Source organism: Amblyomma mixtum, chromosome 2, assembly GCF_055824585.1.
Source record: "Amblyomma mixtum isolate Tamu chromosome 2, ASM5582458v1, whole genome shotgun sequence".
Taxonomy (NCBI): Eukaryota; Metazoa; Arthropoda; class Arachnida; order Ixodida; family Ixodidae; genus Amblyomma; species Amblyomma mixtum.
The window spans coordinates 97012441-97036768 of NC_143013.1; the positions used below are offsets into that span (position 1 = coordinate 97012441).

Consider the following 24328-nt stretch of genomic DNA (forward strand, 5'->3'; position numbering starts at 1 on the left):
GTTGTCCACCAATCCAAAACAGTGAACGGTCTGTCTTTCTGAGCCCGTGACATAACATAAGCAGAGGAGGTCGATATTGCGTTGGCTGCATCTCATCCCACTTCGAAACAATTATTTCCGACTCGCCAAGGGCCTGTCGGAACGTTGAGCAGGGCTGGATACCGTACCTAGCCTACCGCCTTCTCCAAAACATCGTCTACACCGGGGACTCCGCTCACCGGAATATCGTTCGGGCTCCTGCTCACATGGGCTTTGAGGGAAATGAGGCAACTGACGCCGCCGCCCGTGCGCTCTCTCACCGGGCACTCCCCTCAGACTCCGAAGATCAGGAGATCGAATTCTCTCCGGCTTACTCCTTCAAAGGCATTTTTTATTCTAATCAATATGGCCACGGCCTTTATCCCCGCCCGTGTAAAGGTCTCTCAAAGGCGGAGGAGCTGCTTCTGCTCCCCCTATATACTAACACTTTGCTGCGCCGGCAGCTCTCGAACTCTTCGACCCTTCTTTCTAGGGCAGCGGCCCGCACTGCGCGGACAGTGCGGGCATCTATCACAAGTTTTCGGACATCTATACAAGGTGTGGGCCTGCCCCTCCAAACCTGTTATCGCCCCCTCACCCCAACCCCACCCGGGAGCACTGGTAGGGGACCTTGGTGGTCTGCTCTGCCCTACAGGCCCAAAGGGCCCGGTTGAGCGCGCACGGGCAGCGGCCGACGCCACTGTGGTTCCGTACTAGAGACCCCACTTAGTGTTTGTGAGGGTCGGCCCCTTAAGAGTCGGTCCAAACATGCCTGCCTGTACCAATAAAAGTCTTTCATCATCAGCAGCATCCGGAGTCCTGAACTAAGGAGTAAACCCATCTGATTCGTCGAACATTTAAAAATCTTATAAAGTTTTATCTCTCTCTCTTTTCCGGACATATGATGCGTTCATCTTAGCGACGATGTTTGGTTTGACCTCGAATCCAGCTACTCGTTCCGCCTCACGTACGGATGAATTTTGCCGTGGCTGGCACTCCTTATGCTGGTGAGTGCGCCGAATCTCGGCTGCTTATTGCGGTCGATCCGACGGTACAACGGCTGCCATGGCGAAGGAGCTCTACGCTTTCTACGAGACCACCAACCTGAGCCGCAAAGACGACGCGGGCACGTGATTTGCGCTCGGCCTAGGCACGTGGTCTTGATGCAACGCCACCGCTAGCTACAGTGTACTACACCGCCAGCACTAACGCTCAGCCTCGCAAACAAGAAGTGGTTAGAGACGCATGAGGACCGGTCATGCTGCGTTTTCTGGGGCGTTTCCATAATCATCATCATCATTATCAGCCTGACTACCCCCACTGCACGGTAAAGGCCCCTCCCATGTCTCTCCAATTAATCCTGTCCTTTGCTAGCGGCGGCCACCGTATCCTCGCAAACTTAATCTCATCCACCCACCTAACTTTCTTCCGCCACCTGCGTTTCCACGGCTGGCTGTATGCTGAGGCCTTGCTCGGGCCAGGCTCCCTAAAACAGCTTTTAGGAGTAAAATATTGCAGAATACACACTACCAATAACTCTAGCGCGAGTAATTTTAATAACCACGAAAAAGAAAACGAACCAAAGATAGTCACGACACGTGACCTCCCGCGTTCGCCGTTCGAAGGCACACCTATTACCCCATTCCTCAGAAAGCTTTCCGAAACAAGAAACAGTTCCTCTTCCATTACGCATGCCCTTTGTATTTCAGAAGACGCATGAAACAAAGATTGCGTATTAAAGTTACGCAATAGCTTTTAACTTCGATAAAACAAGCCCAAGTGTTTTTTTTCTTCACTGGCTACAAAACTGCTCCGCCTGCGAGTGCGAACAGAAGTGGAGCAGCGGCGCGCGGTTATAAGTATCCCTGCGCCTGCTCCCAGCGGCACTCGGCGTTCGGAGAGCTTGCGTTCGGTGCTGTGGTTCTCGTACAAGATGAGGGAGATCGTGCACGTTCAGGCTGGCCAGTGTGGCAACCAAATCGGCGCCAAAGTAAGTGACCGTTGTGCGACGCAGAATATTTAGTGGCACATTGCCTTCTCGCTGCCCACGAGTCTTGCCACCGTATGTGTTTTGTGCTCATGTTTTGCGTTGAATTCGCGGCGGCATTTTTGAGAATCTCTTTGCAGGCTACAGGCGTAAGTAATGAGCTGTGTACAAGTCTAGATTGACGGCAGTCGCAGTTCTTCCCTCACTGGCGGCTTCTTTGAGCGAGAATGCTGTTATAAGCCCAAGCGCACGTACAGGGTTGGTCAAAAGTTCCCAGGCCACACGGTCTGCTTTTCATCAGCATATCATGGCAATTAAGATGTCGATAAAGCTATCAAGGTTCTCAGAGGTGAGAACTGTACATCTTCTACCCTCTACAGATATTTTGAGCTTCGGGGCTGTCTTAACTGCCTGGCTATACTGCTCAAAAGCAGACCCCGTGGCCTGGGAACTTTTGACAGACCCTTTACCTTCGGTGCTTGGTCGCTGTTATCTATGCTTCGGTTTAATGGCTGCTTGCGCAGTGTCAAGTTTACGATAAGGTAATTTTTCGGAAGCTTGTAGAGCTTCCTACTGAGCTTTTTTTTTATGACTGTTAAAGCCCTCTCAACTTTCCGAGAGCGGCGAGCTTGTTGGCGCGTCCGAGCTTCGTGAGCTAGCGTTCCCTCGTTGACTGAGGCATCCGGTAGCAGCCATGTTATCTCTGAAGTATGTTTTCGCGCCATTTCATGCTTTGCATGAATTTTTGTCGCTGTGTGTGCGGTGTGGGCATGGCTTTTCGATGTGGCCCCACGCAGATTATGGAACTTTTCCTGATCGCAGTTTTGGGAAGTGATATCGGACGAGCATGGCATTGATCCTTCTGGCGCTTATCACGGCGACTCGGACGTCCAGATAGAGCGGATAAATGTCTACTACAACGAAGCGTCTGGTAAGTGCCTGTCTGCATTTCTGTTGTTACTTTCAGTGTAAAGTTTTCATCTCGTGTGTGTGGATGCACTACTGCTTTTTCAAGCTGTTGAAAGACCCCCAATCATGCTTGCTGATTTTAAACGAGCGCAGTGCGTTCAGTGTCATAACTATTACTATCTATCTCTAGCACCAACTATCACTATGGGCAGCTATCATTATCGCTACCATCAATATCACTGTTTAGCACTGTCACTATCAGTTGCTATCATTATCACTATTTTATTATCAATTTATTAACTATCATTACATATATATGTTGCTTATCAACTGTTGCTTAATCAAATTTTAATTTTATTTTAATTGCCATACAACTTATGATTGACAGTTCGTGCGGACACTTTTGCGGACAACTTCCGTATACAACTTCCGTCCACGCCACTCATGACCCAAGCCTTGAAATGTCCGGAGCCCTTCACTACGGCGTCCCTCATAGCCTGAGTTGCTCTGGGACGTTAAACCCCAATAACCATAACATTAATGATGTTGTGACGGACTATACGGCGAAAAAAGTGGCAGCACTGCCCACTTTGTCGTCTTTTAGTCCGTGACAATGGCGAGGATTTATGTGAAAGGAAAGGCGCAATAGGCGATGCGGGAAGGTGAGAAGGTGTACAAGAGAAAGCGGGGCCCCGCAGTGAAGCACTCTGGATTAATCTGATCACACTGGGTTTTTTTTATACTACGTTTCATGTATATGTGCAACGCTGTGAAAGGCTCGGAAGTAGTCTGCATGAAAAAGTTAGGCATGTTACCTCGCGCTTGTTTTGTGGTCGACTTATCTAATGTGCTAGAAAGTGACAGCAATAAGAACATTTAATCAAGCGCATGGCAAATGTATCATGTAATAAGCCAGCAGGCAAAGTATTTATTAAGGCGAAAGCCTTTAATGCCTCATCGTACTCGACAGAAGGTTGGCAGCAGAAACTTTTCACTTCTCAGCAGTGTCACGCGTTTGACGGCTGTCCACCGAGATATGTGGAACAGTTACTGCGTAATTTCCGTTCCTCAAATACAATTTTCATTTTCTTCATTACGGCGGCCCCCCTCTTTCTCTTCTTTCACTCCCACTTCGTTCTAAAAACGGATAACGGGTGTCCACCGAGATATGTGATACAGTTACTGCAAAATTTCCTTTCCTCAGATACAATTTTCATTTTCTGCTGTTTGGTTTGGTTTGGTTTATGGGGTTTAACGTCCCAAAGCGACTCAGGCTACGAGAGACACCATAGTGAAGGGCTCCGGAAATTTCGACCACCTGGGGTTCTTTAACGTGCACTGACATCGCACAGTACACGGGCCTCTAGAATTCCTCCTCCAAAGAAATTCCGCCATTTTCTTCATTGCGGCCCATCTTTCTTCTTTCACTCCCACTTCCTCCCTCCCTGTACGGTGCTGTTCGGGTGTCCACCGAGATAACAGATTATAGCGCCATTTGCTTTCCTCAAAAAGCGTTGCGTTAAAAGGGCAAGCCATTGCGCCGAATGGGTGGTGGCGTTCCGTGGGCTTCCTGGCAGCGCAACACGCTGTCGCGTTCCACTTCTAAAGGCGAAGATTAAGCAAGATCAACGTTACTAGATTACTAATCTAGTAACGTTGGCTTAGGCGTCATTAGTTAGCACTTAATTAGTATTTAGTCATTAATATGTAATTAGCAATTAATTGGTTGGTTTATGGTTGCGTTATGGGGTTTAACGTCCCAAAGCGTCTTAGGCTATGAGAGACGCTGTAGTGAAGGGCTCCGAAAATTTCGAACACGGGCCTCTAGAATTTCGCCTCCACCTAAATTCGACCGCCGCGGCAGGGATCGAACCCGCATATTTCGGGTCAGCAGCCGACCACCATAACCACTGAGCCACCGCGGCGGGTTAATGAGCAATTAGTGATGTGTCATTACTTAGTAATTAGTGCTTAATTGTTTGTGACGTCATTCAGTGGTGACGTCACCACTGCCACAGAGGCGAAGTGGTGCGGAAAACGCTTCCGCCTACGCACTTTAGACAGTCAAAGTGCCCCGTGAAATTTTTGTGCCCACCACAACGAACGCGATCATTAAGCGTAGAAAGTTGGGTTAGTTGGTTGGTAGTACTATTGTGAGACATTCCAGCGGCTAAAAAGACAGGGACGAAGGTAGACGAGACAGGACGAACGCCGGACTTCGTCCTGTCTCGACCACAACGAACGCGATCATTAAGCGTAGAAAGTTGGGTTAGTTGGTTGGTAGTACTATTGTGAGACATTCCAGCGGCTAAAAAGACAGGGACGAAGGTAGACGAGACAGGACGAACGCCGGACTTCGTCCTGTCTCGTCTACCTTCGTCCCTGTCTTTTCAGCCGTTGGAATGTCTCACAATAGAACGCGACCACCTGGCATTAAAGAACCCCAGATGGTCGAAATTTCCGGAGCTCTTCACTACTAAGTCCATCATAGCGTGAGTTGGTTTGGGACGTTAAACCGCCAGAAACCATCAACCAGCACAGAATTTTGAAGCGAAAACTTCCCTACGGGACCTCATGCTTCGATCGCCTGGTGACCAGTTTTCACCCTTCAAATGACCTTAAGCTTCGAAAGCAAAGGAGAGGCGCATAACTGGCTCCCTGGGACAGTGGACACATGTCGCGCTTTAAGCTAGGAAACCAATGGAGCGGGATCTTGGAAAGCAAATGAAAGGCGCATAACTGCCCTCTTGGAACAGTGGACACCTCAGTCGTGCTCTAAGCTATGTGGCGGTAGTGTCAGATGTGCGCTACAGTTGTTCTTTCAATCTTTTCTCTTGCATCTTTGAGCTCTTCCCTGTCTGCACGTGGCAGCGATTGAGGCTCTGGTGAGCCAGTTGGCAGGCCCATGCACCTTCCTTTTCATCCTTCAATCGCAAAAGCAGCATTTGCGCTGCATACGTTGGGATTGGCAACGTTGTGCCAGATAGGTCGTCGGCGATCATTGTGTTCATTGGCGTTGGATTGACAGCGTTTTACACTCCGATGATTTTAAGGACAGGAAGTGCGGGTAACGTTGCTTTGGTTAGTCGCGCTTACAGGTACGTGGGGGGATCAGAGTTAAGCCACAGCCTAGCTCGCGGCAGGGATTCGAACCGGTGACCTATAATCGTGCAGCATAGACGTACTAGTTAAGTCACAGCCTAGCTCGCGGCAGGGATTCGAACCAGTGACCTATAATCGGGGGGAACCGGCGACATATCTCAATCGCGGTTCGGGTGTCCACCAAGACAAGTGCGACTATTACTGTGTAATTCCTTTCCTCAAAAAAAAAAAAAATTAGGGGGCACTTTGGCTCTCTAAAGTGGTGCAAGGCGAATGCGTTTCCTGGCGCACTGTTTGGTTTTGATTATTGCGAAAGCAATACTACGCTCATGAACGGCCTTTCACGTAGCGGCGGCCGGTAGCCACGTTTGACCTTTAGAATGACCTCTGACGTCATACCAGGGTGAGAGATGGGCTACCAAGTCGAGTCGTCACACAGCGGCGGCCGGTAGCCACGCGTGACATTTAGAATGACATATGACGTCATGCCATGCCTAGTGACTTCACAGCGTGACGTCATACAAGGGTGTGAGTGGGGCTGCCAAGTCGAGTCGTCGCACAGCGGCGGCCGGTAGCCACGCGTGACATTTAGAATGACCTATGACGTCATCCCATGCCTAGTGACGTCATACCGTCACGTCATACAAGGGTGAGAGATTGGCTACCAAGTCGAGTCATCGCGCAGCGGTGGCCGGTAGCCACGCGTGACCGGTAGACGAGGCGCGCCGCGTTCCTTCCGTTAGAGGCGCTGCGCTCGCTTTTGCAGCCTACCAGGCTTAACCAAAGCTAAGCCCTTGTCAAATTATTTTTTATTTTTTATCTTTACTTTTTGTTTTATTTTTGTTTTTGTTTCTTTTTAATTTTATTGAATTTTTATTATTTTATTTTTCATATTGTACTCTTATTTTTCTTTATTGGTTTCTTTTATTTTTTTATTTTAAATTTTTGTTTCTTTTCTTATTTTTAGAGTTTTTATTTTTCTTATTTTTATTTTTGTCTTATATTTATGAAACCCATGCATTCACTAAATGCACCTTTTCATGTTGAAACCTTGAGCCTTCGTGGCGGAGTGGTAGTGTCTCCGCTTCAAATGCCAAAGGCCCTGGCTCGATCCTCCACGCAGTTCCTTTTTAAGTAGTGACGCCGAAACGCAGACAAATCTGCCGACACAGCTGCTAACGACAGTATGAGGCATTAAAGGCTTTCGCCTTAAAATTAGTTCCGGTTAAACCTGGAGTGACACGATAGCTACAGCTGGCCGAGTGGAACTCGCTCAGTGGAATTGCAAGGTCGGTCTTTCGCCGTTGCTTTTCGCTGGGCGTTCCTTCTTCATCATCGTCCCTGGACGTGGATTCACAGTTACTGCGCAATTTCCGTTCCTCAAATTCATTTTTTTTTTCATTACGGCCCCTCTCTCTCTTTCTTCTTTCACTTCCATTTCCTCCCTTCCTGTACGGTGCGGTTCGTGTATCCACCGAGGTGAGAGAGAATTACTGCGCCATTAATTAACGAGCTACAGGCCAAGACTACGCTTAGGCTTCGCTGTGGTTAAGCGCTGTAATGATACTGATAATTAACTTGGCTAATCTTTGACATCATCAAACGGATGACGGGTGTGCACCGAGATATGTGAGACAGTTAATGTGTAATTTTCTTTCCTCAAATTCATTTTCTTCCTTCCTCTACAAGCGGATGGCGGGTGTTCCTCCTCCTCCTCCACTGCAGCCACGGGCATACGGCCCAGGTGCGACCACGCTCCACGAGAAGTGGCTGCCGTAGTGGAGCTATCGCTTCAAAAATAATTTTCGATTTGTCAATCGGGCAAGGCATCGTGCCGAACGGGCGATGGCATCCCGTGGACTCCTGGCAGCGCTGCAAAACGCTGTCGCGTTCCTCTCTTAAAGGCGGAGCTCAAGCGTCCTCGATTTTTTTTTTTCACTTTAATGTTGCGGCTCAAAGGATGTAGCCACAATCACCGTCTACCTTAATCAGCGACACCGTACAGCCCACGGGCGCCTTTTTCGTTTCACCTGCATCGAAACGCGGCCGCTCGGACGCAAAAGGCTCCCGTGTGTGCCCAGGTGATCTAAATTTATCCTCCCTCCACTACGGCTGTCTGAGTTGCTGTGGGACCTTATACCGCATACCATATCAGACATGACACGAGAAACAACTAAGCATGTAAAAAAAAAAACAAACTTGCAGGCGATCATGCAATGTGATGCGACAAACCTGCGTCGGAAATAGTGGTAGTACATTTCGCTTTGTTTGTATTGATCGCTTACCTATTGCGTATTTCATTTTGGTTTCGTAGTCTTCGAGTGGAGGAATTCTCGCGTCTCTAGCATTCTCTCTCTATAAGAGCACCCGCCAAGCGATGAAAGTGTCCGCAATAAGCGTACGCAGTGTGTTCTACGGATGTGTGTGTGACTGAGTTTCCTTTTCTTTGAGGAGGTAAATACGTGCCTCGGGCCGTCCTGGTTGACCTGGAGCCGGGAACCATGGACTCCGTGCGCTCGGGACCCTTTGGGCAGCTCTTCCGTCCGGACAACTTCGTGTTCGGTAAGCGCCTGCTCCTCATTCGTTGTCCGAAAGTATTTGTGTGCTTATGCATTTGTCATCCTTGAACGAGGAAAACCAGCAGAACTAAAGCGCGCATTCGAGCGCATTGTCTACAGCCAAAAGCTTCAGACGTTTCAGTCGCTGTGTGCCGTCAGCGTCAAAGCAAACGTGAACACAATAACTGAAGCGCGAACACGAGAAAACAGACACGGCTTCTGGATGATGATGAAAACGTTTATTTAAAGCCACAATGACTTAGATTAAGGGAAGGCTGATAGGGTCCCTAGTCTGGGACACCGTTGGTAAAAGCCGCTGCCCGTGCTCTGGCGACGAGGGCTCGTTGTTCTTCGAGGTCCGAGCTGGACAGGGCCGCCTCCCAGCCCTCCCGCGTTGGCTGATTTATGATGTCAATACTGCTATATTCCTGACAAGCCCATACCATATGGTATAAGTTTGGCTTCTGGCCAAAAAATTTGCACCGCGTCGAAAAGCAGCCTCTGGACTCGGGAAAAGGACTCGGGATCAATGGCGTGAAGCGTAGCTGGATTATTAAACGACATAGTTCGTAGCCTTCGAAGGTGATACATCGTGGGAGGGAACAGCGCGAACAAGACGACAGACGAAGCACGAAGACACAAAGACGAGCGCAGCGCTCGTCTTTGTGTCCTCTTGCTTCGTCTGTCGTCTTGTTCGCGCTGTTCCCTCCCAGATGTATTATTACAAACTCGCCCAGCTATCCATGCTTCTTCAATGTACTTCGAAGGTGACATTCTTCTGATTTACTAAGACCCTTAGTGGGCCATGGGTGCTGGAGAATTCAGGTGGTTTCCGTTAACCCTTCCAGCTAGCAGTCTTCTAGCCGTCGGGGAAAAAATACGAAATGCGCTTGTACTGTCAGGTAGGTAACTGAGACTAGGAAGTCTCTCGTGGATAAGGTAATTGGACTGTTGATGTCAACTCGCGGAGAGGAAGCGGTAATTTTTTTATACGAAGTAAGCACGTCTATCGGTGGACTATATGTGTGCAGCGCGTATGACGGTGATCGACCAGTTTTTGCCGGCTTTAAAATGCAGGCCAACCAATTCCCCTGTTTATTTAGGACGTTTACACTTTTTACACTACCTGGTTTCAGAAGTTTCACCAGTTTTTAACCAGTGCGAAGGCCTCTTTTAGTCCTCAAAGGACAATCGTGGATACGATTGTGTCAGCTGGAAATCTGGGACGCTGGCTAGCTTCCGTGGAATGTCAGTTAATTCAGTGGCTGCAAAGTTAATCAACCCACGCGAGGTTCTCTCTCTCGCGTGGGCCAACGAACTATGTTCGTCTGTCTCTCTCTCTCAAAAAATAAAAACGAAGACGTGTCTATTGGAGGGCGTTTTTTTTTTTTGCTGCTCTGTCTTGTTTGTTCTTTTGTCTCCCTCCATTCGGGTGTGCTTTCGTGTGTGCACCTGTCTGTCAACTTAATTGGCCTCCTTATTTTCTCGCTGTTTTCCTACTTGCTGTATGCCAGCTCCTTTTTCAATGTGTGTAACGTCCGTTGCTTCCAAAGTTCAATAGCAACGCCTATATACGCCACTTCATGTTGTGCGAACGCCATGGTCATAAATGTCATAGTCGTAAACCGCTGTGTTTCCCTGGTGACCATGACACTGGTAACCAGAATGTCCAAGACATGACACATAAGGCGCTGGTGAATGTGTCGTGTGTCTTCTCTTGTATCCTTCGTCAGGTTTTCGCGCTGACTTCACATTTTGGCCAGCACATTCGCTCTCGGCAGCTTTCCTGAGTTCCATTAAGTGTTGTTAATAGTCGTGACATGGGATATAAGGGTGCAACTGGCCTCACCTCTGACACTTCTAAAATATTATTTCCACTCATACGTTTCTGCACTTAATCATTTGATTGCTTCACAAGGCACATGCATCTGAGAGAGAGAGAGAGAAAAGGACGGAAAGGCAGGGAGGTTAACCAGGCGATGCCCAGTTGGCTACCCTACACTTGGGGAGGGGAACAAAGGGAAAAAAAGGAAAAAGAGCGGCAAGGAAATGAGTTTTCTAAGTGTCCAGCGACCACTATGTCACAGAGACAGAGGGCGCGCACTGAAAACTTAAAGATTATAGGCGGGAATGCAACCCCGAGTCCCTTAAGAAAGTCAGGAGCGCTTTCACCGCTTTCCGTTGTCTGGAAGGTTGTGTCCAAGGCCCCAGAGCGTTAGACTCTGTTAAAAGACGCGAGTCCAAGCGGAGCAGAGAAGCACTTAGGAAACCGCGCTCTCGCTCAAAACGAGGGCAGTCACAGAGGAGGTGGCTGATCGTTTCGTCACAACCGCACTGGTCACACGCAGGAGAGTCAGCCACTGCGATGAGATGGGAATAGGCGTTTGTGAACGCCACTCCCAGCCACAGGCGGCACAACAGCGTAGTATCACCGCGGGGGAGGCCGAATGGTATACGATGTTGGAGCAAGAGGTTGAAGTGATGCGAGCGGGGTGTCCAACCTCCAGGGGCAGACCACGACGTTGCAGTCAGGTTTCGGGCGTGCAGTTGAAGGTGCCTTGCTGCGTCAGCTCTTGTCAGTGGTATGCGGACAGTGTTGGTTGTATCGTGAGCCGATCGAGCAGCATCGTCAGCTAAGGCGTTGCCAACAATGCCGCTATGGCCTGGTACCCACTGGAAGATGATTTCATGATCTTGTTCGATTGCCTGGTGGTGCAGATATCGTATCTCCGCTGTAAGTTGCTCATGGTCACTATGTCTCAAGGCAGATTGAAGACATTGTAGGGCAGCTTTTGAATCACAGAAAACAGCCCATTTTTGAGGTGATTGTTGTGAGATATACTGTACCGCCGCAAGAAGTGCGGCCAACTCTGCTCCAATAGAGGAAGTCCGATGCAAAATTTGTTGGTGAATTTGAGTCTGTCGCGCAGGAACAACCATAGCGCAAGCGGAACTAGTAGAGGTTACTGATCCATCCGTATAGACGTGAGTACGGTCCGAATATTCGAAGTGGAGCATGGATAGTGTCATTTGCTTAATGGCTGGCGTCGATAAATTTGACTTCTTCGCTATCCCCGGAATAGCAAGACGCACACTTGGGAGCCGCATACACCACAGAGGAGAGGGAGGTAGTGCTGCCGGGGTGAACTGTTGTGGGATCGACGACTGTTGCGTCGTTATCACCTTTGCAAACGCAGAATGTGGTCTCTGCAGTGGCAGAGGCGCAAGGTGATGCTGTGGAATCCTTGAGATATGACGTATGTGCATTCGCAAGCAGTCTAGGACAATATAAGTAGATATCGGGTGGTCTTTGGCGAGTGCAATGCTGCCCAGTGTTGATGCGCTCCGAGGGAGACCTAGGCATGTGCGAAGGGCCTGACCCTGTACTGACTGGAGGGCACGCATGTTAGTTTTGCACGTGTTTGAGAGTACAGGTGTACTGTACCGCCACTAAATGCGCTGAGGCCCGAGAAAGGCTGCTGCCGCCCTGGAAGGCAGCAAAAGAAGCAGCAAGTAGAGTGGCTTAATGGTAAACACCACGGCAGAAAGTAAGCGAGCTCTTTTCGGGTTCCTTTGTGACTGCTGTCAGCAGTGCTTTTAGTGTATGAATTTCTCTTGCACCTTTCTGAGCGTTGATTTGAGTTTGAATCCTTTCGTCAAAAGTATACACCTTTCACTATCTACCCCCTCAGGCCAGAGTGGTGCTGGCAACAACTGGGCCAAGGGCCACTACACGGAGGGGGCCGATCTGGTGGACTCGGTGCTCGACGTCGTTCGCAAGGAAGCCGAAGACTGCGATTGCTTGCAGGGTTTCCAGCTCACACACTCCCTTGGCGGAGGCACTGGATCTGGCATGGGGACACTGCTGATCTCGAAGATCCGTGAAGAGTACCCCGATCGCATTATCAACACGTTCAGCGTTGTCCCATCTCCCAAGGTTGGTGACTGATAAGTTATGAAGTTGCGTGTTCTTGCTCTACGTAGATGACCTTTATGTCTTTCCTTTCCTTAAGCTGCCTGCGCTGACCTTTCATTGATGCCTCGTCCAAGTGGTTCTGATGGTCTTTCCGCCCTTTTCTGTAGGTTTCGGACACCGTCGTCGAACCTTACAATGCCACCCTGTCGGTGCACCAGCTTGTGGAAAACACGGACGAAACCTACTGCATCGACAACGAGGCGCTATACGACATCTGCTTCCGGACTCTCAAGCTCACAACACCAACCTACGGAGACCTCAACCACTTGGTTTCTGCCACAATGTCGGGTGTCACTACATGCCTCAGGTGGGTGGATGACGTGCGTCTGTACTTTCGCAACAAACCCGGTATGCAAGTTCAGCCCGAATCCCAATTGCGAGTTCTAACTTTAGAGCACAGCAATGATTTTTGATGGGAACAATGTCAACTCGGGCAGGCGTGTATGAGCGTAGGACATTTAGTGGAGGGTGGTAGGAATGCAAGCAGGCTACACAAGCCTGAAGAGACAACCATTTACCCGGCTAACTAGCGCACTCGAAAACTCGCCGCTGATGACTGTGGTGTCCGCTTGTCAGACGGCCGATAGTGACGCTACTCTGTTGGCCGCACGGGATTTGAACACTACTCTGTGCTTCTTCGTGAAAAGTCCAGCACATAGTTACTTCGTGAACCTTGCTTGAGGTTAACTATACTTCGATTATGAATCTCCTGCATGGGATCATAATCCTTCAGCCTCGTATAATTGCCGGTGCCAGTACCTGAACTAATTCGCCTTTCTCGCGAATTTGGACCAACATTCACAACATTCCCTTTCAGGTTTCCCGGACAGCTGAACGCCGACCTTCGCAAACTGGCCGTCAACATGGTTCCCTTCCCGCGCCTCCACTTCTTCATGCCTGGTTTCGCTCCGCTCACGTCCCGAGGCAGCCAGATGTACCGGGCTCTGACTGTGCCGGAGTTGACGCAACAGATGTTCGACGCCAAAAACATGATGGCTGCCTGCGACCCCCGACACGGCCGTTACCTGACGGTGGCCGCTGTGTTCAGGGGCCGAATGAGCATGCGCGAAGTGGATGAGCAGATGCTCAACATCCAGAACAAGAACTCGGGCCAGTTCGTCGAGTGGATCCCGAACAACGTCAAGACTGCCGTCTGCGACATCCCGCCTCGTGGCCTCAAGATGTCTGCTACCTTCATTGGTAACAGCACAGCCATTCAGGAGCTGTTCAAGCGGATCTCCGAACAGTTCACCGGTAAGCACTGTTTTCTCTAGAGCTGTCGTTCTAACTCTGTGTAGGCCAGCATGGTTCATGTGTACCATTTGCTTCAATTTCCGACAAACGGAAACTGTCTAACAAACCGTTTAACGTGTTTTTAGTGTGCTACTCAAAAAAAAAAAATACCGAAGACACTTTGGAAATTCGAAAGTGTGTTTGGCGAAAGCCTTGTGGTCAACCGACTGCCGCTTCCCCAAACCGCTTGGCGCGGAACCACTGGGCCGCTTCGGAGCCATGCGTCTCACTCGCTCGACTGCAACGAGACGTCTGGCGAAGGAGCGGCAGTGCAGCTGCCACCGCCGACGCGCGCGCGCTCGTTTTACGCCTACTGTGTGACGTCACGGTTGCTACGAAGGAGAGGAGGTTGCGCTGCTGCGCGGAGGAGAGGCCACAGTTGGCACGATTCCAGCGCACAGACGGACACCAAGAGCATGGACGGACACCGCGAGCATGAGCCATTAAAGGCTTTCGCCTCAAAACGAAGCAGCAGATGCCCTTCAAAGAGGCCCCTTCCGTCAGTGACGTTGACCGGTTCTTCCCCTCTCCTCTTCTACCCATCCTCTTGGGCCAGCTAGTGTGAAATCTTGGGAGAATGGGGAATAACAATTGCTTAATCGGATTAACCACGGCGTTAAAAAAACGGTCGATGCCATTGGCTGGCGGGCCTCCATTGAGGAGCATTTGCCTCTTGGTTCTCGAGCTGTATCCGACTATGCCACTGGATGCCTCTTCACTCGCGAAAAAGCCGTCCTGTCTGCGGACGAAGCCTCTGCCTGCCAGCTGCCACGGTTGGTAGGTAGCAAAGCAGACAGATGGAAATCACTCTCTCCCATTGAGAGAAGACGGAAATGCGGGTGGGAGAGGGAATACGATGGAGTGTGGCAGGCGACAAGTTGCGGGTGGCAAAGTGAATACAGAGAAATCCCCCATTCCTCTTTCATGCGCTAGCACTAGACTACCACTAGCGAGAAGGTCGTTGTGTTTCTGATGGATCCAGGTGGTGTCCTGATGAAGGAGCAGGCGGGCTTTCACCCTCTCACGCGTAACCAGTCTACAGTGTCTCCGCCAAATTTCTTTTCCGGGAATCGGAATTCCGCAGTCTTTTGCTCATGACGGTACGTGTTAGCCGTGATTTGTGACAAGCGAACAAAGTTATTTACATTTTCGCAGCCATGTTCCGCCGGAAGGCCTTTCTGCACTGGTACACCGGGGAGGGCATGGACGAAATGGAGTTCACCGAGGCGGAGTCCAACATGAACGACCTGGTTTCCGAATACCAACAGTACCAGGAAGCCACAGCTGACGACGGAGAGTTCGAAGAGGAGAACCAAGCAGAGGCGTAGTTTTTTTGTTTTACTTGTGAGGGAAACGTACCTTTTTGTTTTCTTGTGCTTTTCAATAAAGTTTTATTTCCTGTGACAGCTTGTTTCTAATTTGTCCTATAGTGCAACAGCATTTTTCAGGTTGCCGGACGAGTGTAGTCGAGAGTCGGAATGTACGACAGGCTAGGATCTGACAAGTATTTCATGAATCTGCAATGCTGCTCGGCAGGCGTCGCCTAGCAGTAAAGGCTGCAAGTCTGAAAAGTTTTCGCCTTGCACAGCATCACATGCAACACCAAGTGCAACTGTTAGAGTACCCTCGCACTCACGCATTCCGCAATGGAATAGCCCTCACCCCTCCCCCCTCCCGTCCGAGCAAGCAATGGAATCTGTTTTAAGAAAAAGAAACGTGTGGTAGCTTCATTACTACTATCTCCTTAAAACTCTCAAAATCGCCCTCGATGATCAAACTTCAGATCAGGAGAACTTTCTCCAGACCTCGCAAGAACTCGTCATAATCCACATCGGCCGAAAAAACACCCATCCTTAGTATGAAGATCGTCGAACAGCTCGAATCTTCTATAAGCACTACGCCATCCAAGATTCACAAAGTAGATTCTGCAGGATATCCTACCACCACGGCCTATGCCATCATGGTACTTAACCGTGATCATAACCTTTGGTCAGTTTTAAGTTTCAATTGAGTTCAACATCCTGAACCGTGATCATAATCTTTGGTCAGTTTTAACTCTCAATCGAGTTCAACATCCTGTCAAGGCTGAACATTCAGCTATAGCGCTGGCCATTAAAACCAATGCAGAATATATATTCTCGGATTCTAACTCAGCCGTTCTAAATTTTGCCCAAGAACTCTCGCTCACCAGCACCTCCCAGACCAACTGGCTCAGGTGGAGGGCATAAAACACGCTCTACGCAGACGATAGTACAGTCTGGACCACCGAGGGGAGCCTTGGAGAGATGGAGGATCGCCTTCAGCTGGCCGCACCCATAGTCGATGCATATGCTGCCGACTGTGGTCTTCAATGTGCTCCCGCCAAATCAGAGCTTCTACATGTCAGGACAAACCACAAGGACAACACGTCTCTACACATTTCTCTGTTCCCCGCCGCGGTGGCTGAGTGGTTATGGTGCTCGGCTGCTGGCCCGAAAGACGCGGGTTCGATCCCGGCCGCGGCGGCTGAATTTCTTTGGAGGAGAAATTCTAGAGGCCCGTGTACTGTGCGATGTCAGTGCACGTTAAAGAACCCCAGGTGGTCGAAATTTCCGGAGCCCTCCACTACGGCGTCTCTCATAGCCTTTAGTCGCTTTGGGACGTTAAAACCCATAAACCAACCAACATTTCTCTGTCGGGCGGTCCTATTAGAGAGTGGCAGAGCTCCGGATGCTGGGTCTGTCCATCATAGGCTTAGGCCGGACTCTACTATAGCGAAACTCAAGCGCATAGGTGACCAGGTAGGGCGCATGATCCACCACGTTTCCAACAAGCGGGGTGGTCTGCGGGGCAGGGACGCGCTACGGCTCGCCCATGCCTTCGTGACCAGCCGGATCCTCTACGCCGTGCCGTACCTACGCACCACCAAAAAAGACGACGAGTGCATTGACGCCATCATCAGGAAGGCAACAAAGCGAGCACTGGACCTCCCGGTGGCTACCTCCAGCGCCAAACTGAATGCGTTGGGAGTGGTAAACTCCTATCAGGAGTTGCGGAAGGCTCACCTCGTGAACCAATACAAGCGGCTCTCGCAGACGGCTCATGGTCGCCGCCTGCTAAACCGCTTACACATCCAACACACATGCATACCGGAGGGGACGGAGAACATTCCGGTGCTGTGGCGCCATATGCTATGGGTCGCTCCGCTCCCCGCTCCCGCGAAACGTGGACATGACTTCACATGAAGACAGACGACAAGCGCTGGTTCGCGCGCTTGAGAGGCAATATGGATCTAAAGAGGGAATCTACTACGTGGACATCACAGGGCCGTCGCCCGCAGGATTCTATACGGCTACCGTAGTTCACCGGGGATTGAATGTCGATGGGCTATCTTTTCGGGCCCCAAATTCAACGCGAACGGAGGAAGTCGCAATAGCTCTGCTGCCGCCGATCCAAAGTCGAGAAAGGTTATCACAGACTCCTGCCGGGCCTGTGAACATTATCTTGTAGAGGAATTATCACGTCCTGCCTCCTAAATTCTAAGACGGGCTCCCGCCGATCCAACTCGCACAAAGGTAATCTGTGCTCCTGGCCACCAGGGTCTACGAGGCAATGAGGCCGCTGATGCGGCCGCCCGAGCGCTCACACGCCGGGCTCCTCATTCTAGCTCTCCTGGCTCAGAAGCTCATAAACCGCTTCTGCGGTTCCGCGAAATCTTAATGCATTACTACGATAGCCACCGCCTCTACCCAGCACCTTCCAAGGGGCTGAGTAAGGCGGAGGAGCGAACTCTGCGGCGCCTGCAGACAGGAACTCTTCTCTGTCCTGTCATCGCCAAACATTTTGATCCGAACACAGATGGGCGCTGCCCGCACTGTGGAGAGTTCTGCGATGTCTTTCACATGGTATGGGCATGTAATCAGAATCATCACCTTCCCCCTTCCCCCACCCGAGAGGCATGGGAGACTGCCCTCCTCAACTGCTCCACGCTGGAGTCTCAAAGGGCTCTAGTAAAGCGGGCGCGAGACGGGGCCTCGTCGTGTGGTGTCCCGGACTAAGGATACCTACCATGTAGCGGGGTCTTCTGATCCCCAAACTCTCTCTGAGTATTAAAAAAAAAGTTTTTCACCACCACCACTACGGCGCCTCTCTCTCTCCTTTCACCACATTCCTCCCTTTCCTTAAGGCGTGGTTGGGATGTTCACCGAGATGCGAGACAATTGCGTCATTTTTTTAGTTTGGTTTATGGTTTATGGGGTTTAACGTCCCAAAGCGACTAAAGGCTATGAGAGACGCCGTAGTGGAGGGCTCCGGAAATTTCGACCCCCTGGGGTTCTTTAACGTGCACTGACATCGCACAGTACACGGGCCTCTAGAATTTCTCCTCCAAAGAAATTCAACCGCCGCGGCCGGGATCGAATCCGCGTCTTTCGGGTCAGCAGCCGAGCACCATAACCACTGAGCCACCGCGGCGGCAATTTTTTTACCTCAAAGACCCCTTTATTTTGCGTGGGTCCTCTCGCATTTACAGAAATTTATCAAACTTTCACGCATGATAGAGATCTATTGCCATATTCCACCCGTTGCACTTTTAAATATACGCTGTGTATTGAGGTACATACATACTCTTGCAGGGCAGCGTAGGTCTAAAAATTATTACCAATGGCCCTCAGAAGTCGAGATATGTATGAAAGCGAGTGAGAAAAACATTTAATGCACAGTATAAATCGACGTTAGTTGAGTGGGCGCTCATTCCACAAGCACATTGTCTTTTGCCGCCACTCCTTCCCGAATAAACGTTTTCCAATCCAATCCAATCCGGTTCACCAGAATAGGTTGTTTGCAGACACACTAGTTCGAGAACCAGGCGGAGGAAGAAAAGGATCACGGCCTCCCTCGCGGTCGCGCTCCTCGAGACCTCGTGACCCGCGGAACACGGGCGCCTCAGAAGAAGCTGAAAACCTGGCCGGTTAAGACGTGCACTGCGCCGACCCCAGCTCCACCGCAAGGGCGTCGACTTCGACGACGACGTCGCTGCATCCCTTACGGCAGCGCCAGGCCGCGTCATCAAAGATGGTCGGCACTGCTGGCAGCTCCAGCGAGCTGCCCGGTCGGTGCGTTATGACCTGCAGTTCTGCGACGAAAGGAGACGCCGGAGAGTGCAAGTACACTGCGGACGCCGCTGCTTTCCACCGGGCATCATCGGCCTGGGCCTCTGCCACCGCCGGGATCCCGCCGTCCAACGTCGCGCCGCGTCCAGCTCGACAGAACGTGGCGTTCGGTTGCCCACCCGCTACCCACCGAGCAGCACGCCCAATTAGCAGCCGTACCGCGGCGTTCGTTGGCTTGTGTTCTACCTGAGGAACATCGAAGCCCAACGTCCGTGTTGTTGTGGCGGGCTACGGCATTCCCCGCCGCCGAGCAGCTGGCGTGCCGCCAGCGACATCGCTGCCGAGCTGCACCGCTTTTGCGGACTTGGGCTCCTTGCTTCGCTTCGGCGGGAAGGGGGGGGGGGGGGTCTAAGTGACAGACGCACGCAGCGCAGCTAAGGAAAATATTCTGTAAGGTTTATTTACTCTTATAAACCTGGTTATATACACAGGAAGCTCTATTCCGTTGCTTCACAAGTCTAGCTTCTTGTTGCTCCTCTGTTTCAGCGGCTCGTTTAGCTCGCGTCCTACGGTACACCTTCTCGGCGAGCTACGCCGACTAGATGATCGAACACGGCTTGACGGCGACGCCGAAGAGTTGGCACACGCTCCGGCACGCGCCTCATCCACAGCGAAACTCGTGAATGAAACCCATGGCGAGCCCATGGCCTCATGCCGACGCAACTACTGTACGCAGTCTCCTAGTCACGTGGTATGACAACGGCGGAACCGGCTAGCGCACGCAGCTGCGCCTCTGTTTTGCAGTCACGTGGTCTGCCTGAGCTCCAGGGCCTCAAGGTCAAAGGCCCATCAAGATTTGTTATGGGAGACACGTAGTAATAGAGCTTTCGCTCTAAAATCGGAAAGCGTTTCTTCGCACGCACGCTGGTATCAGATATGTGGCTGCCGCGCTGTAAGGAAGAGCCTGGCGTTTTAATGTTGGGAGCATTACAGGGCCATGGCGGGAGATTACTGTATTTTGAGGGAAAGAAATGGTGCACTAGCTGTCTATTTATATTCACTCACTATGGTTGCCTCTTGTCTACATTTATCAACACAGGACACGATGCTCAGACTAGCAAACGAAGTTCTATCTCAGGAGCAAGGAAAGAGCACCAGGGCAATCCTAACTCTAGATTTGACGAAAGCGTTTGATAACGTCAAACACAAATCAATCCTAGAATCTTTTTCATCGCTGAATGTAGGCGAAAGACTTTTTAACTACATCAAGGACTTTCTCTCCGATAGAACGGCTAAAATTTAAATTGGCACCATCAAATCCGACACCTTCAGTTTAGGAGAGAGAGAGGAACACCGCAAGGATCGGCCCTCTCCCCCTTCTTATTCAATATAACCCTCATCAAAATGGCACACGCACTCGCAAAAATCCCAGACCTAGAACACTCTCTGTACGCGGACGATATCACCCTTTGGACCACCAAGGGGAGTATCGCCACGATACAAGACACGCTACAACAAGCGGCAGATGTAGTAGTAGAGGAGGCACAAGCCGCGGGACTCGCGTGTTCCCCGTAATGTCTGCAGTCCTCATCCTACACCCAAAGCGTCAAAGAAAGAATAAAGCGCCTGAGATCAAAATCTACGCGGAAGGGGCAGCCATCCCAGAAGTGGAAACGATAAGAATCTTGGGAATGCTGATACAGTCAAACCAAAAAAACCACACTAATTAAGAAGCTGAGAAACACTGTCAACCAAATCTCTTTCCTCATCAGACACATCGCGAATAGGCGAGGAGGAGTTAAAGAAGCCGAGACCAGGAAACTAATACAAGCCTTTGTTCTTAGCAGAGTCTACTCTACATCATACGTCACCCTCACAGTCAGAGAAAGAGACGACCTGGATTCTCTAACTAGACAGTCGTACAAAATTGCGCTCAACCTCCTTCGTCATACTCCAAATGAAAAACTACTACAGCTAGGAATTCATAACACCTTAGCGGAAATGATGGAAGCACACCTCACCGCACAATATGAAAGACTATCAGGCACTGAAACGGGACGTTTCATCCTAAAGAAAGCAGGAATACAATATGAAGGAATCCGTACACACACCTTGCCAATTCCAAGACACGTGCACGAACACTTAACACTCCCTCCTCTGCCTAAAAACATGCATCCACACTGCGATACGGACAGACGAAAGGCTAGGGCACAAAAAATTGGTGGGGGCTTAGCTTTGGTTAAGCCTGGTAGGTTGCGAAAGCGCGCAGCGCCTCCAACTGAAGGAACGCAGAGTGCCGCGTCTACAGGCCACGCGTGGCTACCGGCTTTTTGAGGAAAGGAAATGGCGCAGTAATTCCCTGTCATCTCGGTGGACACCCTAACCGCACCGTAAAGGAAGGGAGGAACGCCACCACCCATGATGATGATGATGAACGCCACCACCCGTTCGGCGCGATGCCTTGTTGCGACTGAAAGAAAGAGAACTTGTAGAACGCCGCCGGGCTCGCCATTCAGCGGCATAAGCGCGTTGCTTAGCCAACCGCTCTTGCCTTTCTTCATCTGTCTCCTCGGCACGGCGCCGGCGTTTGCGCGCAGCACGTCGCTCCAGCGACGCCTTGTGCAACTCCTCAGACATGACTAAGCGGAGCGCGCCTGCGGCGGCGGGCCGACAAGGCCGTCACGTGGTAGCCGCCGCGCCGAGCGAAGGAACGACTACGGCCGAAGAGACGAGTTGGGGCCCCTCCTCTCCTCTGGTCGTGACGTCACGCTGTCACGTGGTCGTGCCACGTGACAGCGAAGAAACGACCTCCACCGACGGCAGAAAAGTGCTAGCAGTATTGCTTTCGCAATAAAAACTTCTCGATTTTCCGTTCAGGAAGACACGGCGCACGTGGACATGGGCGTCCGGAGGGGGGGGGGGGGCAAGGGGGGGCGTCTGCACCCCCCTGGAAAATCACTCACTCGAACCGTAAGTGATGGCCGCACGCTAGGGGCGGCGGTGCGCTCAGCCAAAAGAGTAATAGCGGCCCCGCTTCCACGCTTTGGGTCACATCTGCGAAGTGCCGCGTCCGGGCACGCGTCGTTGCAGACATACAGCGGCACCGGCGAGCATGTGTTTCGAGCCGTCTCGAGATGGGTGCCTGTTCTTTGATCTCTAGAGAGATAGCGACACGGAGGCAGACAGTGCACACCCCGGCCACCGATGAACTCTTCAGGAGGGAAGGACAAATCAGCCGTGTCCACCCCCGCTTTGTCGGGCTGCTCAGGGGCAAGCGGGCGATGAGTTGGCGCCGCCGCCGCTCGCTGCCTCCTGCGATCCACGGGAGAGCGCAGTTCGGTAGAAGCGCCACTTTGAGAATCTTCGGCAAAGTGGATTAGCTGCTTTTGTTCATGGCGACGCAGTCTCCGGAGGCGCCCCCACACCAGCGTTCCTTGAGTCTTCTCCGAAAACCAGCGCCTTTGGTCAACGCAGCCCGATGGCGCCTGCCTGGCTCTGCTGTCACCTCTGGCTGGGCCTCAAATCACAACAACGCCCATGTGCACGGCTGACGTTGTCAAACGCGCCCTGCACATCGAGCAGCAGCAGCAGCAGAGCTACCTGCCTCGCCGCGACGGCTTGCTCGAGCGCGGCAACAACGTCAGAGATGGAATCGGCCGTGCACCGCGTCCCACGGAAACCCGTCTGCCGTTCGTCAAACAAATCCGCCTCCGCGGCCCGCTCGTTCAGGCGCTGCAACGCCATATGCTCCATGAGCTTTCCCGCCGTAGATGTTAGTGCCACTGGACGGTATCCGCTCAGCTCCGTGGGTGAGCGACCTGACTTTGGGATGGGACAAACGACGGCCGTGCGCCAGTCCTCAGGGAGGGCCCCGCGTTCCCGCACCAAGTTCACCTGCTGTAGGAGGACCTGGCGTTGCTCCGCGTCGAAGTTGCGCAGCATCTGGTAGGTCACCCCATCCGGTCCAAGGGTGGAGCGGCGCTTGCACCGCTGCAGCGCGTGGTTGAGCTCGGCTGCGGTGAAAGGTGCGTTGCATGGACCGTCCGAGGTGAATGTGGGGACGCCGTCATCGCATCCGGGGCTCGAAAGTGCAGCCGCAGTGGCCGCGCTCACGGGGCGTTGCGGCGCGAACCGGTCAGCAAACCGCTCAGCCAATTGTTCGCAGCTGAGGCCGCTCGATATAGCGAGAGCGGCCAGCGGCTGGGGGTTTGTCTGCGGTTGTGTGACGCGCCGCAAGGTGGAAAAAAGCCGCCGCGAGCAGCTGTCTTCCTCCATCCTCTGACAGGTGGTGAAAATATTTTAATGAAATGGTTTAGGAGGTTGTAGCCGTGGTTGGAGCTCTCAGTCCGGAACCCCATTGGCGTAGGCTGCTGTCCGGGCTCTTTCGATGAGTTGCTTTTGACTCTTTCCGTCCGAGCTGGACAGAGCTGCCTCCCACCCCTCCTGCGTTGGCTGGTTATTAACAGTGATCGCCTGATTTCGTTGGCAGGCCCATACCATATGGTACAGGTCCGCCTCCTCCCCGCAGAATTTGCATTGTGAGTCAAATGACTCCGGGTCTATGGCATGTAGTCTTCGTGGGTTGTTGTAAGTGTTGGTCTGTAGCTTTCGGAGGTGTTGTTCCTCCCCTTTATCTAGTGTCTTAGCCGGCGGAGGGTAGACCCGACGGGATAATCTTAAGTGCTGAAGTATGTCATTGTAAGATAGTAGTGGGGTAGGAGGTTCCACGGCATCCGCACTGGGTGCCCGGGGGAGAAATGCTCGGGCTGAGGCATGTGCGCTCTCGTTCCCTGGGATGCCCTGGTGACCTGGTACCCATATTAAGTGTTTGTGTGTGGGTTGGTAGCCACGGATGTAGCTATCTTGCAGGATTTTAGCTGCTAGCGGTGCGACCCTGCCCCTGAGGTAATTGCGATACGCTGTCTGTGAATCTGTGAGAATGTATATTGAGCTAGTGTGTGTTGCAGCTAGAGCAATCGCCACTTCTTCCGCAGCCAGTATGTCCTGGCTAGCTAGTACTAGTCCGTCGACTGTTGTATTTTGGTGCACTACCGCGACGGCTGTCATTACCTGCTCGGGACCCGCAGCATCGACATAGAACACGCCCTCGCGCCCGCCGTAGTGTCTTTTCATGGCTTCGGCTCGTGCTTGTCGTCTTGACTGGTGAAAATCAGGGTGCATATTCCTGGGTAGTGGAGCTGCCTTGAGTTGTCCTCTCCACGAGGCTGGGATGTCGGGTTTGGTGTCTAGCTGTCGGGGGCAATTGATGTTTAAATCACTCAGGACTTGTCGGCCAGTTCGAGTTGTGGAGAGCCGTACCACCTGCGCCGTAAGGTGTGCCTCTATCAGCTCATCGATCGTGTTGTGCACACCCAGTCGCAAGAGCCGGTCCGTC

The 24328-nt window shown here is 51.6% G+C and overlaps 2 protein-coding genes across 3 annotated transcripts; one reads left to right on the plus strand and one right to left on the minus strand.

Moving 5' to 3' along the window:
* Positions 1-1864: 1864 nt before the first annotated feature.
* Positions 1865-15247, plus strand: LOC149360225 (tubulin beta-1 chain-like). 2 transcript variants are annotated; one of them, XM_089572216.1, is made up of 7 exons: positions 1865-2008; positions 2828-2936; positions 8468-8578; positions 12267-12511; positions 12658-12857; positions 13368-13804; positions 14999-15247. In XM_089572216.1, exons 1-7 carry the CDS (start codon positions 1952-1954, stop codon positions 15169-15171), a joined length of 1332 nt encoding a protein of 443 aa, XP_089428342.1. In that variant the 5' UTR covers positions 1865-1951; the 3' UTR covers positions 15172-15247. The 2 variants fall into 2 exon arrangements, with proteins under 2 accessions (XP_089428342.1, XP_089428343.1); XM_089572217.1 differs by having other exon boundaries at positions 8471-8578.
* Positions 15248-18792: 3545 nt separating this feature from the next.
* On the minus strand, positions 18793-23208 carry LOC149360226 (uncharacterized). Its single transcript, XM_089567811.1, has 2 exons — positions 22608-23208; positions 18793-18956 (listed from the first exon to the last, which is right to left on the minus strand). Exons 1-2 carry the CDS (start codon positions 23206-23208, stop codon positions 18793-18795), a joined length of 765 nt encoding a protein of 254 aa, XP_089423937.1.
* Positions 23209-24328: the final 1120 nt, after the last annotated feature.